Source organism: Leucoraja erinacea, chromosome 18 (genome assembly GCF_028641065.1).
Source record: "Leucoraja erinacea ecotype New England chromosome 18, Leri_hhj_1, whole genome shotgun sequence".
Lineage (NCBI taxonomy): Eukaryota > Metazoa > Chordata > Chondrichthyes > Rajiformes > Rajidae > Leucoraja > Leucoraja erinaceus.
Window position 1 is genome coordinate 10,569,891 of NC_073394.1, and position 17,187 is coordinate 10,587,077.

General features: G+C 48.1%; 1 protein-coding gene across 3 annotated transcripts in view; it reads left to right on the forward strand.

The window, feature by feature from the left end:
* LOC129705632 (UPF0606 protein KIAA1549L-like) overlaps positions 1-17,187 on the forward strand; it is a 140,242-nt gene that overhangs the window by 105,430 nt on the left and 17,625 nt on the right. For all 3 annotated transcript variants that reach the window (XM_055649283.1, XM_055649281.1, XM_055649282.1), the window contains 3 exons: positions 7,315-7,499; positions 8,489-8,715; positions 12,398-12,530. In XM_055649283.1, the coding sequence (XP_055505258.1) occupies positions 7,315-7,499; positions 8,489-8,715; positions 12,398-12,530 (545 nt within the window). The remainder of the gene's footprint in view (positions 1-7,314; positions 7,500-8,488; positions 8,716-12,397; positions 12,531-17,187) is intronic.

The window sequence follows — 17,187 nt, forward strand, 5'->3', positions numbered from 1 at the left end:
ACTCCATGCAGTCATGGGGAGAACGTACGAACTCCGTACAGACAGCAGCAACTGTCTGGATCAAACACGGGTCTCTGGCGCTGTAAGGCAGCAACTCTACCGCCTCACTGCCGTGCCACCCTGTGGTAGCTCATACTCAATGGTATGAACATTACATTTTCATTTTTCATGTATTAACCCCTAATATTTTCCCTTCCCCCACCCCAGTAAGCACACTCTCCTACCATCGGGTTTTTGGGACCACTGCAGCCACTCTCATCGTTTCCCCTCCTCCATATGCAAATCTCCCATCCCCAAGAACCACATTTCCCTTTTATCCCCCCTCCTTCCCTCCCCCCCCCCCCCCCCCCCCCCCCCCCCCCCCCCCCCCCCCCCTTCCACCCATTCCTCCTCCTTCCGACTTTACATTTCACTCTTCTCCTTCTCTCTTTATCTGACTCCCTTTTCATCTTTTGGCTTGGTCACATACTCCACCCATCTGCCACTCATTCCCTCCCCCCTCACCTGTACCCACCTATCACTTGTCAGGGGTTGCCCCAAACCCACCTCTGTTATCCAGCTTTCTCCCCTCTGCCCCATCAGTCTGAAGAAGGGTCCCGATCCAAAACGCCGTCTGTCCATGTTCCCCCCCCAGATGCTGCCTGACCCACCGAGTTCCTCCAGCACTTTTGTTTTGTTGTTCAAGAATCCAGCATCTGCAAATTCTAGTGTCCTAAAAAATAAGGTGCCTGAGATGCCAAATTAAGCTGACCAAGGTAAATAAAGGGTTAACAGAAACTATATTGAAATTCAGTTGGTGCCAACATTGACCTAATTTTCCTTTCATCGCTGGGTTTCTGCTAACCTAAATTAGAACCTCATACCTCCTGGGGTTACAGGACCACTTCTTTAGATAATTGCTGGACACATTTTCCCATTGCGTCAAATATTTCTGCACATTTCTAGTTTAGTGTAGTTTATTGTCATGTGTACCGAGATATAGTGAAAAGCATTTGTTGCCTGCTTTCCAGTCAGCAGAAAGACAATACGTGATTGCAGTCGAGCCATTCACAGTATATACAGTATTCACAAATATACATGATAAGGGAGTCACGTTTAGTGCAAGGTGAAGCCAGCCAAGTCCGATCAAGGATAGTCCCAAAGTCACCAATGAGGTAGATCGTAGTTCCACACTGCTTTCTGGTTGTGGTAGGATGATTCAGTTGCCTGACAACAGCTGGGAAGAAACTGTTCCTGAATCTGAGGGTGTGTGTTTTCACACTTCTGTACATTTTGTCTGATGGGAGAGTGGAGAAGAGTGAGTGGCCAGTGTGCGACTCGTCCTTCGATGTTAATGATACAGCAAGATCAATGTTTCGAAGCCTTAGAACAGCTTCAGGAGTGCAGTGAAGAGGCATCGACTGGAATATGCCCCGGAGATGACTGCATTTGGTGTCAATGTAATTCTGCCAGTGGAGGTTTACCAGAATGCTGCCTGGATTAGAAGGTATTAACTAGAAGGACAGGTTGGACAAACTTGGATTGTTTTTTCTGGAGCATCAGAGGTGTAGAGGAGAACTGGTAGATGTTTTATACAAATTATGAGAGGCATAGATAGGGTAGACAGTCGGAACCTTTTTATCCCAGTGGAAATATCAAAAACTAGCGAGCATTGCATTAAGGTGAGAGTGGCAAAGTTTAAACAAAATGTGCGGGACAAGTTTTGCCAGGTGTGGTGGTGGAGGCAGATGTGCCACCGTGCCGCCGTTATATGTAGGAAACAGAAGGATCTGGATCTTGTGCAGGCAAAGGAGTTTTTTTAACTTGGCATCATGTTTGGCACAAGCATTGTGGGCCGAAGGGCCTGTTCCTTTGCTGGACTGCTCTACGTTCTATGAGATTTTGCAGAAGATGAGCTGGAACCTCATACAGCAATGGCACATTGACCTAGAAAATTAATGTCAAAATTAGTTTAAGGCCGAGGCTGAATGTGTTTGTTAGTAACACGGCATCACTATCAACCTGCAGATGCATTTACATTGATTACTTTGGCTAATTAAACTATTCAATCACAGCACAAGATATCCCAAAGTACTTCACATCAATGAAGTTTGCTTTTTGCTGCTCTCTGAGGAACAGGGCAGTTAATTTTATGTGTTCGATAATTTCTAGACCGCAAGCTTCCAGAAACACTGGCGAGGTCTTCTTCAGTGATGAATAACAGTCAAGGCATTGAGGAGAAGTCCACCTAGTGCTGAGGGATATTTTATCTTCACCACTATAGAGTCGTAGGGTAGAGTCTTAGTTAAGCCACACCTTGGTGTGAAAACTCTTGGATTTCAAATTGCCCCTTTCTCTCCAATCTACACAATATTCTCAAGTTGGAAAGATGTCATATAAAATCATGAGATGAAGGAGATGAAGAGGAATTTCTTAGTCAGTGGGTGGTGAATCTGTGGAATTCATTGCCACAGAAAGATGTGGAGTGCAAGTCGATGGATATTTTTAAGGCAGAAATCGAAGGATTCTTGATAAGTACAGGTGTCGGGGGTTATGGGGAGAAGGCAGGAGAATGGGGCTGAGAGGGAAAGATAGATCAGCCATGATTGAATTGTGGAGTAGACTTGATGGGCCGAATGGCTTAATTCTGCTTCTATCACTTATGATCTTATGAATAGATTGGGTAGATGCACAGTCTCTTGCCCAGAGTAGGGGTATTGAGAATCAGAGGCCATAGGTTTAAGGTGAAGGGGGAACGATTTTATTGGAACCTGAGGGGTAACATTTTCACACAATGGGTGGTGGGTGTATGGAACGGGCTGCCGGCGGAGGTAGTTGAAGCAGGGGCTATCGCAATGTTCACAAAGCAATTGGACAGGTTCATGGATTGGACAGATTTAGAGGGATATGCGCCAAATGCAGGCATGTGGGACTAGTGTAGATGGGACATGTTGGTCGGTGTGGACAAGTTGGGCTGAAAGACCTGATTCCACGCTGTATGTTTAGTTTAGTTTAGAGATATAGCGTGGAAACAGACACTTCGGCCTACCGAGTCAGCGCCGACCAGCGATCCGCACATTGACACTATCCTACACACACTAGAGACAATTTACATTTATACCAAGCGAATTATCCTACAAACCTGTAATTCTTTGGAGTGTGGGAGGAAACCGAAGATCTCGGAGAAAACCCACGCAGATCAAGCTCCGTACAATGTACAAGCTCCTCACAGACATGACCAGCAGTTAGGATCGAACCTGGGTCTCTGGTGCTGTCTTCTTCTTCTTGCGTATGGCGTGCACAGCCTAAAGTTGCAGGACAACTTGTTCTATTTGATCTTATTTGATTGTGCACGGCAGGTCGATTGCATTCGTTGAAACAGGGCGGACCACGTGAAGGTTGCAATCTCCCACCCCTCTGGTGCTGTTAGGCAGCAGTTCCACTACTGCACCACCGTGCCACTGTGTCTTTCTCAAAAAATGCCCCCTCACCATTTCCCAAATGTACTTGTGAGGAAGAGTTCCTTGCATTGCCCGACCTAGACTGGAGCTGATCCAGAGACCGAAATAGAACTCCCAAGCGCACGTTTGTAAAATCACTACCTCATGAAAATCTATTAAATTGATTCTTACAGCTTGCATTTGCTGTCAATATCATTCAGACAGTGGGGACAGTGCAGAATGTTATAATTGAAGTACTGACTACCAGGTTTTAGAAGGAAGATTAAGGTCAGTTGCAGTCACCCTATAGTCAGCATGGACAAGATGGGCTGAAGGGCCTGTTTCCATACAGCCCGACAACTCTGTATTTTTTTAAATCAATCTGTCCATTTTTCTCAGCAGCTTATATACACCTCAAATAAATCAAGGCTCCAACACAGAGGCTGAATGAGAGAGTAGCTTTACTTTAGACTTTAGAGATACTGCGTGGAAACAGGCCCTTCGGCCCAACGAGTCCGCGCCGACCAGCGCTCACCCCGTACACTAGAACGACCCCACACACTAGGAACAATTTACAATTTACAGAAGCCAATTAACTTACAAACCTGTACGTGTGGGAGGAAACCGGAGCACCCAGAGAAAACCCACGCAGTCACAACGAGAACACAAAACTCTGTACAGGCAGCCCCCATAGTCATGATCGAACCCGGGCCTCTGGCGCTGTAAGGCAGCAACTCTACCACAGCGATACTGTGCCTCCACAGATCTATGGAGGATTTGTCATTCGGTCCATCTAGTCCACTCCGCCATTCAATCGTGGCTGATCTCTGCCTCCTAATCCCATTTTCCTACCTTCTCCCCATAAACCATGACACCCGTTCTAATCAAGTCACCTGTTTTTCCCTGCTGCCTGCTAGCTTGCACCGAATGGACCGAAGGGCCTCTTCTCTGTGTCACAATGATCAATGACACGATATTTTAAAAAGCACACACTGAAATATTTATTCGATTCTTGTTTCAATTTGAACAGCAAGCCTTTTTGTTTGGTTTTGAAGTAAAAGGGATATTTTGTAGTTAAGGAGTTTGATGAAAAGGCATTGAATGTGAGCACGACAGGCAGTCAATATAGATGTGGAATTATTGATCACCTTTTGGATTGGAGTGTCATTGATGAGACAAGTAGATGGTAGGAGTGGGAGCTGCTTACATCAAATGGCAATTCATGATGTCAGTTTCATGCTTAACACAGCTATCAGTGAATCTCTCTGCATTCGTCAGATTCTGAACATGCAAAACGTACTTTTCATCTGCATTCATTCACCGACGCTCCGCTAATTATTGTTCGTAGAAAGGTCCAGACAGATATTGGCCTTCGATGGACTACAAACTGCTGAGATTTTGTACATCCCAAAATCGTGCGTCACTGCCTACGTCACCATGCACCATGCGCGCATCACGATGCGTAAACGATGTCACGTAAATGACGCGCAAATGACGCCCAAGTGGGACAGGCCCTTAACTCAGCGGGTATGGAATATATGACATTCCGGGTCGACACTGTTCTTTCTCTCCGGAGATGCAGCCTGACTCGCTGAGTTATGGCAGCATTTTGTATCCATCGTCGGTTTAAACCAGCATTTGCCGTTCCTTCATGCTACCTCGGCAAGGCCGGCAGCATAATCAAGGATGATTCGTACCCTGGCCACTCCCCTCTTCTTCCCCCTCCCATCGGGCAAAAGGTACAGAAGTGTGACTATGCACACCTCCAGATTCAGGGACAGTTTTTTCACAGCTATCACCAAGCAACTGAACCACCCAGCAGCAACCAGAGAGCAGTGCTGAACTACTAACTACCTCATCAGGGACACTCGAATATCTGTGATCGGACTTTACCGGCTTTACCTTGCACTAAACGTTATTCCTTTATCATGCATCTGTACACTGTGAATGGCTCGATTGTAATCATGTATTGTCTTTCCGCTGACTGGTTAGCACGCCACAAAAGCTTTTCCCTGTACCTCGGTACACGTGACAATAAACTAACCTGAACGGAACTGAACTTCCTGCAGATATTGGCCTTGTTGATACCAGTGTCAATGCTTAGTAGTCACAGAGTTGTACAGCACAGATAAAATCCGTACAGCCCAACATGCCCATGATGACCATCTATACCAGTCACTTTTACAAGCACCTGCTCCTTGGCCATGTATGCCTTGGCAATTGAAGTACTTGTCACATTAGATTAATTTCTCTGCTATTAAAACTCTATAAATAAAAGGTCTGAGCAAAATCCTCACTGAAATGCATTTGTCCTCTGCAGCGTGCTTTTGTCCTACTGAAAGCAGAGGATCTAGCAGACGTTTGTATGGGTATGGATTCGTAATTAAGCAAAGTGCTCCTGCTTTAGTTAAGAGAGTCAAGAGTCAAGTCAATGACTTGGGGACGGTGCAGAGAAAGCCCATTTGAATTGATTCCTGAGATGAAGGTGTTAATGTACGAAGAGAGGTTGGAGCCAGTGGGGACTGACACTGAGTGGAGTCTGCAAGAGTTGTGGAACAGATGGACCAAGGAGTACAAATACATAGTTTGCTGAGAATTACATCTCAGGTGAACAGGGTGGGGAAGAATGCTTTTGGCACCTTGGCCTTCATCAATCAGGGCATCAAGTTGGTAGTTGGGATGTTATGTTACAGTTGCAGGTAATATCGCAACGTTTAAGGAACATTTAGACCGGTACATGGATAGGGTAGGTTTAGTGGCGAAGATCTCGGAGAAAACCCACGCGGTCACAGGGAGAACGTACAAATTCCGTACAGACCGCACCCGTGGCTGGGATCGAACCTGGGTCGCTGGTGCTGTAAAGTTGTGACTCCACTGCTGTGCCCGTGTGGTGCTGTTCTATGTTCTAACTACTGCGATAGAACAGCACCACACGGGCACAGCAGTGGAGTCACAACTTTACAGCACCAGCGACCCATGTTCAATCCCAGCCACAGTGCTGACCGGGGACTCTGGTGCCGACGACTCACCTCACCGTCGCGGAGCTGGCCGAGTCCGGAGTGGGTGGAGCGGTGGTGGAGCGCTGCTGCTGCTGCGGCCCGACCTCCGGAGATTCGGAGGCTGCAACTGCGGGTCTGGCGGACGGCGGCACCGGGAGCCCGCAGGTCCCTGGAGGGAGATCGCTTTTCAGGGCTCCTGCAACGGCGACTTCTCCCGCCCGAGTTGCGGGGTCGAAGAGCTCCTGGAGCGGGGCCTGACATCACCGCCCCGTGCGGCTTGGAATGGCCGCGGGACTCTGCGAGCGCACGCCGGGGGCTCTAACACCAAGACCCGGTGTGCGACCTTGCACCACCCGGCGTGGCTTTAATGGCCGCGGGATAATCGCCATCGCCAGCCGGGGGCTTTGACTTTGACTCTGACATCGGGGGGGGGGGGAGTGCAGTGGAGAGATAAGTTTTTTTGGCCTTCCATCACAGCGATGTGATGGATGTTTATGTAAATTATGTTGTGTCTTGGGTCTATTTGTTTGTAATGTATGGCTGCAGAAACGGCATTTCGTTTGGACCTTAAGGGGTCCAAATGACAATTAAATTGAATCTTGAATCTTGAATCTTGCATCAGTATGTTGCCCAGGTAATCAAGAGGAGATGTTTCACTGATCTCATCTTTTGGCAATATGCCTGATAATTTACCAATATGCCTCTGCTCCCATTATTAACTTGAGGCAGTGAACGTTCTTTCCTCGACGTGATCGCGTACAAGCTTGTTTTGACCGGATAGAAAGGATTTCCAATCGAGAGTTTGTTGGGAAGTTTTTGTATCGTTCCGTTGAATCATTTTTCCTTTTGTCTTTTCCTTCGCCATGACCTGGCATACGGCGTATGGTGGCTCTCAGTCGCGGTGAGCGACGAGGAGGAGAGTGCCACCTTGTTTGAGCACGTGTCCAAGACGTCGGACGATCCTTTTGACACGCCCTCGGGGTCCGTCCAGCTCCTGTCTATTAAGCCGCTGACCGCACAAACCGGGTATACCCAGTCCGGCTCAGAGAAGAGTCCCGAGATACCAGCAGTCAACGGGGAGGTAAGTTGGATCAATTGATTCAATACTTTATTCTCACACGTGACAAGTCACAGTGGAATTCTTTGCTTGCATACCCACGGTATGCAAATAGTCGCCACATAAAGGGCACTGACAGGGTCACAAAGCCATAAGGACATAAGAAATAGGAGCAGAATTAAGCCATTTGGCCCATCAAGTCTACTCTGCCATTCAATCATGGCTGATCTATCTCTCCCTCCTAATCCCATTCTCCTGCCTTCTCCCCATAATCCCTGACACCTCTCCACTTACCGGACCGCCCTCCTTTGCTCTCTCCTACCCCTCCCCCACGCCAGGTCCTCCTTACCTGTCTAAATATTCCTTAAATGTTGCAACAGTCCCTGCTTGGACTACGTCCTCAGGCAGCTCGTTCCATACATCCACCACCTTTTCTGTAGGAAAGTTGCCCCTCAGCTTCTTATTAAATTTGCCCCCCCCTCCTCACCTTAAACATATGTCCTCTGGGTCACGATTCCTCTGGGTAAACTACTCTGCACGTACCCTATCTATTGCTCTCATGATCTAGTACACCTCTATAATATCTTTCCCTTGTCGTACCATTATTTATGGGAGATTGCTGTTCACAGATGAGCAGTACTAACCTACCATGGTGGCCACTCTTCAAAAACATATCAAAATATGGTTATATGTAATATATTTTGAGATGTTTGTAAATCCATAAAAGGTAGTATGGTAAATTAAACTCTTTATTGCCGGGGCACCCAGCGGTGGCTCGCTGAGAACGAAGGGGAGACCCTGTAGGTGGGGAGGGGGAGGGGGAGGCAGTAGATACGACTGTTCCGTGGACTATTCCAACTTTGCCAGTACCAAACCGTGGCGTCACTTGTATACCGCCCAGGTGAGGTCCGCTGTATGGTTTTACCAAAACAAAGCGCTACGCATGTACCTACGTACGTGTGACAAGACAGTGCCATTGAATCATTGAATTGGAATCTTTTTGTCCCCACAAGGTGAGCAAAGCTCTGAAGCAGAAGTCTGACATTGAGCACTATCGCAACAAGCTCCGCCTGAAGGCCAAGAGGAAAGGCTATTATGACTTTCCCGAGTTTGAGAACAACCAGCCCAGCTTGGAGCAGCAGAGGAAGGTCTACGAGAAGGGGCAGATGGAAGATGGAAGGGGCCGAGCACTGGAGGCTGAGGTGCGGGGTTCATCCACCTTCTCTGAAGCCAGAAACAGGTGAGGACTACGGAGCATGAGATACCTGGGGGCAGGGCAGGGCTGGGCGGGAAGGGTTGAGTGGTAGAGAGGGCAGGAGCCAGTGCAAGGATGAGTGGTGTAGAGCGCAGGAGCCAGTGCAAGGATGTGGAAGAGAGCGCACAGGAACCGGTAGAAGGATGAGTGGACGAGAGAGCAGGAATCGGGGTGACGGAGGTGAGGAACTGGGATGAGGGAGGTAGAAGAGAAGGCAGGAACCAGTGTGGGGGTGAGTGGAAGAGAGAGCACAGGAACTGGTGCAAGGGTGAATGGTAGAGAGCGCAAGAATTGGGGTGAAGGAGGAAGAAGAGAGGACAGGAACATGGGTGAGAGCAAGCAGAGATTGTAAACTTGAACTAAGAGATAAGATAAGATAAGATAAGATAAGAGATAAGATACATTTATTGTCATTTGGACCCCTTGAAGTCCAAACGAAATGCCGTTTCTGCAGCCATACATACAAACACATAGACCCAAGACACAACATAATTTACATAAACATCCATCACATCGCTGTGATGGAAGGCCAAATAAACTTATCTCTCCACTGTACTCTCCCCCCCCCCGATGTCAGAGTCAAAGTCAAAGCCCCCGGCTGGCGATGGCAATTGTCCCGCGACCATTTAAGCCACGCCGGGTGGTGCGAGGTCGCACACCAGGTCTTGGTGTTAGAGCCCCCGGTGTGCGCTCGCAGAGTCCCGCGGCCATTCCAAGCCGCGCGGGGCAGTGGTGTCAGGCCCCGCTCCAGGAGCTTTCAACCCCGCAACTCGGGCGGGGGAAGTCGCCCAGCGAGAGCCCCTTGAAAAGCGGTCTCCCTCCATTTGCCGCGGGCTCCCGGTGCCGCCGTCCACAGACCTGTCGTTGGGGGCCTCCGACTTTCCGGTCGTTCCGCAGCAGCAGGAGCAGCAGGCAGCAGCGCTCCTCCATCCAACCGTTCCGGACTCGGCTAGCCCCGCGACGGCGACGGTGAGTTGTAGCCACCAGAGTCCCCAAGGGAGGCCGCTCCTGTTGCGGCCCCAACGACAACGGAAACCCGACGAGAAAAGGTCGGGTCTCCAGTGCAGGGAGAGATTTAAAAAGTTTCCCCCCCACCCCACCCCCACCCCCCCACACACACACACCCCCCAACAAAAAAATAACAAAAACTACATTAAAACACAGACAGAAAATAATAAAACGCGGACAGACTGCAGAGGCCGCTGCTGGCCAGAGCCGCGCCGCCCACCGACTAAGTGGTGAGTCTGGTGCAGAACCATCGGGATTTCTAAACGGTCAGCCAGTGGACTAGCGGAGTTTGACTTTAATGCAATGTAATCTTTGGGTTGCACTGTCTTCATTTTACAAAGCTATTCTTTGCTCCAGTGTGGTGCTGCTCTCCGCTTCGAGGAATGCATTGCATCAAAGTATCTGTGCCGCGTTTCGCCCAGCTTTTCCAATGTCCAAAACGCCGCTTGATGTTGCGCATTTGAGGAACGTTTTCCTTTTGTTCACTGAGGATTGGCTGGAAATGTGTGGGAAGGAGCTGCAGATGCTGGTTTAAACCCAAGATAGACACAAGGAAGCTGGAGTAACTCAGCGGGACAGGCAGCATTTCTGGAGAGAAGGAATGGGTGACGTCCCGGGTCGAGACCCTTCCTCAGTCCAAACGACACTCTTGTTATTTTGCCAATATTTTGCCAATATCTCCGTGGATTGTCTCCTTGTCATGGTGGGGTCCTGAGATCCCGAGAGCGATGCCGTCTGGAGCTATGCTCCTGGTAGGGCCACCCATGGCGGTAAGGTCGAGGGGGAGGTCTCTGACAAAGAACAACACAACCAAGACCTCAACGGTGGAACAAGCGGAGGACGATGGCTGACCTTAGTGGAACGTCACAACGGCTGGGAAGGCGGATGAAGGCTGCCGCAGAAAAGGGTCTCCGGTCGTCTTGGACATCATGGGGGGGGGTCCTGATCCGGGGGGGGGGGGGGGGGGGGGTTGGGGGGGCTAAGAAATGTTCTCCATGTCCTTCAATCTTAGTGCATGCCCATTATACAGTGATGGTCATGGAAATCCATCATGTAGGCAGCAGTGAAGTAGGTAGAACTACGAACGAGGTTCTGCTGAGGTAGCATGAGCTTCTGTGGCCTATATTAAGAAACATAACCACAATGGTAATGAAGAAATAAGGAACTGCAGATGCTGGTTAATACACCTAAGGGGAAAAAGTACAGGAGTAACCCGACTGGTCAAGCAGCATATCTGGAGAACATAGATAGGTGACCTTTCTGGTCAGGACCCTTCTTCAGATTGATTGTGTGGAGGGGGGGATTTCGTGTTGTTTCGTGTTAGCCGTTGTGACGTTCCACTAAGGTCAGCCATCGTCCTCCGCTTGAGGGGAGAGGCAGGACAAAGCATGACAAGAATAAGATGGACAGAGGAGAGGGTGCAGAGAAGATTTACAAGAGTTTTGCCAAGACTCGAGGGTCTGAGCTTCAGGGAGAGGTTGAGCAGGCTAGGATGCAGGAGGATGAGGGGTGGTCTTATAGGGGTGTACAAAATCACGAGAGGAATACATCCGGTGGATGCACAGACTCTCTGGCCCAGAGTAGGGGAATCGAGAACCAGTGGACCTAGGTTTAAGGTGACGGGGGAAAAATGTTATAGGAATCTGAGGGGCAACTTTTTCACGCAAAGGGTGGTGGTTGTATGGAAGGAGCTACTGGAGGAGGTGGTTGAAGCAGGGACTCTCGCAACTTTTAAGAAGCAATTAGACAGGTACATGGGTATGACAGCTTTGGAGGAATAAGGCCAAAAGCAGGCAGGTGGGACTAGTGTAGATGGAAATGTTGATCGGTGTGGAAAAGTTGGGTCGACGGGCCTGTTTCCATGTTGTATGTCTCTTTGATTCTATGCGATGGTTGGAGCAAAGGCCAGAGATCTTTGTAATGCTATGTGTTCCATGTACTGGGAGATGGATTGAAAGAGCATTGGAGTGTTGGATGCATCCATTGTCAGGAGCCTTGGTGGGCACATGGCTTACAACAGAGTGGCACGGTGGCGCAGCAGTAGAGTTACTGCCATACAGCGCCTGAGACCTGGGTTAGATCCTGACTGCGGGTGCTGTCTGTATGGAGTTTGCACGTTCTCCCCGTGACCTGTGTGGGTTTTCTCCGAGATCTTCGGTTTCCTCCCACACTCCAAAGACGTACAGGTTTGTAAGGCTAATGGCATGGTATAAATGTATAAAGGAGGCAGGGTTCTCTGGATGCTTTCAAGAGAGAGCTAGATAGGGCTCTTAAAAATAGTGGTCAGGGGATATTGGGAGAAGGCAGGAACGGGGTATTGATTGGGGATGATCAGCCATGATCACATCAAATGGCGGTGCTGGCTCAAAGGGCCGAATGACCTACTCCTGCACCTATTGTCTACTGTCTATAAATGTAAAATTGTTTCTAGTGTGTGTAGGATAGTGTTAATGGGCGGGGATCGCTGGTCAGCACGGACTTGGTGGGCCGAAGGGCCTGTTTCCACGCTGTATCTCTATGTTAAACTAAATTAAACCCAGTTCCTGCAGTGCGGGGGCATGTTGCAAAGCGATTGTCCGTTCCAAGTGACGGTGTTCCAGCTTCCCGCTGCAAGTGCGTTAATTGTTCTCTTGTTTTGATGTATCTGGAATCCACGCAGGCAGTCGCAGGTGAAGAACACGGTGTACAGGAGCAGGCAGTCCCTGAACAGTCCGAGTCTGGGTGGCACCGAGATGGATCTGCTGGTCACGCGGGAGAAGTCACGACGAGGCATTCGCAACAATGGATATGACGTGAGTCCGTTTGGTGCAGAGTCTAGAATTGTCATATGCACCTACGATAGGTACAATGACATTCTTACTTGCAGCAGCATAACAGGCCTGTAAACACAAGCCGGCACAACGGTGCAAGCGTTAAAGTTGCTGCCTTAAGGGCCTGTCCCACTTACGCGACCTTTACATAGAAACATAGAAATTAGGTGCAGGAGTAGGCCTTCGGCCCTTCAAGCCTGCACCGCCATTCAATATGATCATGGCTGATCATCCAACTCAGTATCCCGTACCTTTCTTCTCTCCATACCCCCTGATCCCCTTAGCTACAAGGGCCACATCTAACTCCCTCTTAAATATAGCCAATGAACTGGCCTCAACTACCCTCTGTGGCAGAGAGTTCCAGAGATTCACCACTCTCTGTGTGTGAAAAAAGTTCTTCTCATCTCGGTTTTAAAGGATTTCCCCCTTATCCTTAAGCTGTGACCCCTTGTCCTGGACTTCCCTAACATCGGGAACAATCTTCCTGCATCTAGCCTGTCCACCCCTTTACTTGCTGGAGACGGCGAAATTTTCAACATGTTGAAAATTCAGCGGTGACCAGAAAGATGCTACGACTCTTTGGAGACCTCTCATGACCATACAGGCGACCTCTGGCGACATGTCGCGGGTGACCTCTCATGACCATAGGATGGTCAGGCCAGCCTGTATGGTCGTGAGAGGTTTCCTATGGTCGTGAGAAGTCTCCAAAGAGTCGTCGCTCCTTTCTGGTCGCTGCTGAATTTTCAACATGGTGAAAGTTTTGGCGACCTATCACGGGTGCCGGCGGTCGCCTGTAAAGGTCGCGTAAGTGGGACAGGCCCGTAACAACACCAAAGACCCGGGTTTGATCTTGACTGCGGGTACAGTCTGTACAAAGTTTGTACGTTCTCCCCATGACTGCGTGGGTTCTCTCCGGGTGCTCTGGTTTCCTCCCACACTCCAAAGACGTACAGGTTTGTAGGTCGATTGGCTTTTGTAAAGATTGTAAATTGTCCCTAGTGTGTGGGATAGTGCTAGTGTACGAGGATTGCTGGTTGGTGCGAACTCGGTGGGCCGATGGGCATGTTTCATCGTTGTATCTCTAACCTCTAAACTTTAATCAATGCATATAGATAACAAAGCAAATAATTAAATTGATTCATAAACCCCACAAAATACAACCCCCAAAAGTCCTCAGTGCAACCAAAGGCAGTTCATTGTTCATTGGCGTTGGTGTTATGCTACATTTAACACCATGATAGTGGTTGGGACCAGATAGTTCAGATTCCTGTACATTCTTCCTGATGGTAGGAGTGAAATGAGAGTGTGATCAAGGTGGTGTGGGTCTTTGATGACACTGGTTGCCTTTTTTGAGATAGCGCCTCCTATAGATTCCTTTGATTAGCAATGTTCCAAAATTTTGAGATTTAAAAAATCAAGTCTGCAATTTATTTCATCAGATAAAGCATAACAATAAGTTTAATTTGACACCTAATTCACTTTCATATCTCAAGTAATAAAAAAGTTATGGCCATTTTCATACTCGGAAATTAGCATCTGGTTCCCTATTGATTTTCTATGGACATAACAAAAAAGCTGTGATCGTGGCCAGTCAAAAGCCCATAACCTTCTTAAAAATTAAGAGAACTGAATGAAATTTTCAGTTATCATAGATTGAAGCATCTGAAACAAATATAAAATAATCTTACTTGGATGACCTGAAAGTAAAGCATATAATTAGTTAGTTACCCAATTGTAGCTAATTTCAAACTTCAATTACTAGATCTAAACATCTATCCATTTCTTAATAAATGATTAACATTTTTAAATAGCCCAAGTGTCCAAATAATATTCACAAATAATTCACAATAAAACATGATTTTAAAATCTCATTTACATCAATTTATAGGCCAAATGGAAGGAATTTAGTGTTCAATTGCTGTAAATTAAAGTCAATCAGCTTTCTAGTGGGTTCCTGTGAATGCGCTGGTTTAGAACGTTCACATTGCGCTGGATTTGTGCCCTCAAGTGCCCAGAAAAATACTGCGGGATATAAAGAGCCCAAAATGAACTACTCGCTATAGAAAACTTTATACACAGGGTTATATACAAGCCCCATTTAATGTAAAAATAAGGTACATACCTTTAATTGTTTGCTTTATAAAACCCTGGGGCTGCGAGAGGTTGCGGATTGAGAGAGTGATTTTTAAACTACTATAACTATTATACAAGGCCATAAAAACTAATAATACCTTTTGCAACCTAGTAATAATCGCGTTTTAAACCCGCCCCCTCTAAACAGCGCCAAAATCGCGCACACGGGGTAGGGCAGATGCTCAGCCACGATTCAGGTAGGTTTTGTAACATACCTACTTTGATGGCAGGGAGGTCAGTACCTGTGGTAGAGTCTATATGGCACAGAAATATGCCTTTTGGCCTAACTTGCCCGAACCACCTGAATTATTCCCATTTGCCTCCATTTGGAAACCTTTATTAATGACGTACCCGGCTAATATATTTAATCCAACTCCACCTCCTCTGGTAGCTTGTTCCATATGCGCGGCACCCTCTGAGAGAAAACATTGCCCTTCAAGTCCCCTTTCCCCTCTCACTTAAAACCTGTGTAGTCCAGTTCCAGACTCCCCGACACTGGGTAAAAAGACTGCGACCATTCGCCTTATCTATGGCCAGGTTGGACTACTTTTTTCAAGTCAAGTCAAGTCAATTTTATTTCTATAGCACATTTAAAAACAATTCTTGTTGACCAAAGTGCTTTACATCCGTGGAGGTACTAATGTTCTACAAACAGTGGTACATAGATCTAACAATACATACATAAATACATACATACAGCGCTCCCTCAAAGGACCTCAAGAAACGTTTGTGCGTAAAAATAAGTTTTAAGTCTAGACTTAAAAGAGTTGATGGAGGGGGCAGTTCTGATGGGAAGAGGGATGCTGTTCCATAGTCTAGATGCAGCAACCGCAAAGGCACGGTCGCCCCTGAGCTTATGCCTGGACCCATTCCTTTTTGCATCAACATTTGTGCCATGCTCTCCAACCTCCCAGTGAGTTTGAGTAGCATTTAGCTCTAGTAGAGGCTTAGTTTTATCCAAGCAATGGCACACACCAGGAGACATTTACAGTAAAGCAAGAGGTCTCTCTTCAATTGCCCCTGCCCTACGCAGAGTGCCCTGATGCTAATATGAGCAAAGGAGGTCACTGTCTTCTTTCTTTCAGTCCTCAGAGAGAATGGGTATGTGGAACTGTTTGAGGGGCTATTGGAAAGTTGATGGTGTCTACCAGAGCAGCATTCCCTCAGTACACCACCGTGCAAACTATTAAAATACTGCAGTACTTTGCAAAGCAAACACAGAGTGTACAGGAAGGAACTGCAGATGCTGGTTATACACCCAAGATAGACGCAAAATGCGGGGGTAACTCAGCCGGACAGGCAGCATCTCTGGAGAGGAGGAATGGATGATGTTTCTGGTCTGAAGAAGGGTCTCGACCCGAAACGTCACCCATTCCTTCCCTCCAGACATGCTGCCTGTCCCGCTGAGTTAAGGCGACTGTCCCCACTTTTTTAAGGCGACTGCCGGCAACTGTCATAATTGTAGCAGGTCGCCAAATAAACGATGACTGGATCCCCCCTACGACAATGTCTACGACAACCTCCTACAACCTACCGCCTAGTCGATGTCAAGCTACGGACTACCGACAACCGGCGACCCATTACGACGTCCACCTACGACCACACCTACGATAACCCACGGCCACACAGGCGACAGGCGACAGCCGAAGTCAACCTACGTCCACCCGCGACAAGCTACGACCCTGTTGCCGACAACCGAAGACAATTCAGTCGCCGGAACCTGTCGCCGGTTGACGTGGGTTGACGTAGGTAGTCGCCAATGGAATTCCCCGAAGTCGGCGCCAGCGACAACGTACGTCACCTGGCGACAACCTACGACAGCGCCTACGTCAGGAGAAGTCAAGCTACGCTCATTGGCGTCAACCCACTGTCGCCGAAAAATGTTGAACATGTTGAAAATCCAGCGGCGACCAGATGGACGCTACGACTCTTTGGGCGACTGAGGAGACGCCCCACGACCATACAGGCCACACCCCGGCGACCAGGTGGCAACAGCGTAGTTGCCTAAAAAATACCTTAAGTGGGACAGGCCCTTTACTCCAGCATTATGTGTCCAACACACAGTGTACTGTGGCCATTACGGAGCTATGAGAGAGTGGAGATGATAGTGCACAGTGGGCACAGACTCTTCAGTGTGCAAAAGCATTTGTATCTATAAATCAATGAAGCAGTGTGATACTGTGATGGATGACTACAGGAATGTTTTGCACAGCGTATAATCAAAGTCTTCAGCAGCTGTCTGTAACTTGTAGAAGATGATTGAAGTTTCTGCTGTTGGTACCCTGAGGAACAATGGCTAATGCAATCCACTTACCCAGGTGTGGCGGGAGAACGGCAACCTGGGACCGACGTTGATTGTATCATCGCCTGCCGCCATGCCACGGGCTTGGCTTTAGTTAGTATCGGAAATTCTGGCTGGGCGCAGTCACGGTAAACATTGCCGTCCTCCTCCGAAGGCGCAAATGAATTGCAAAGATTTAGCACCTTGTGTTATTCCAAAGCCATT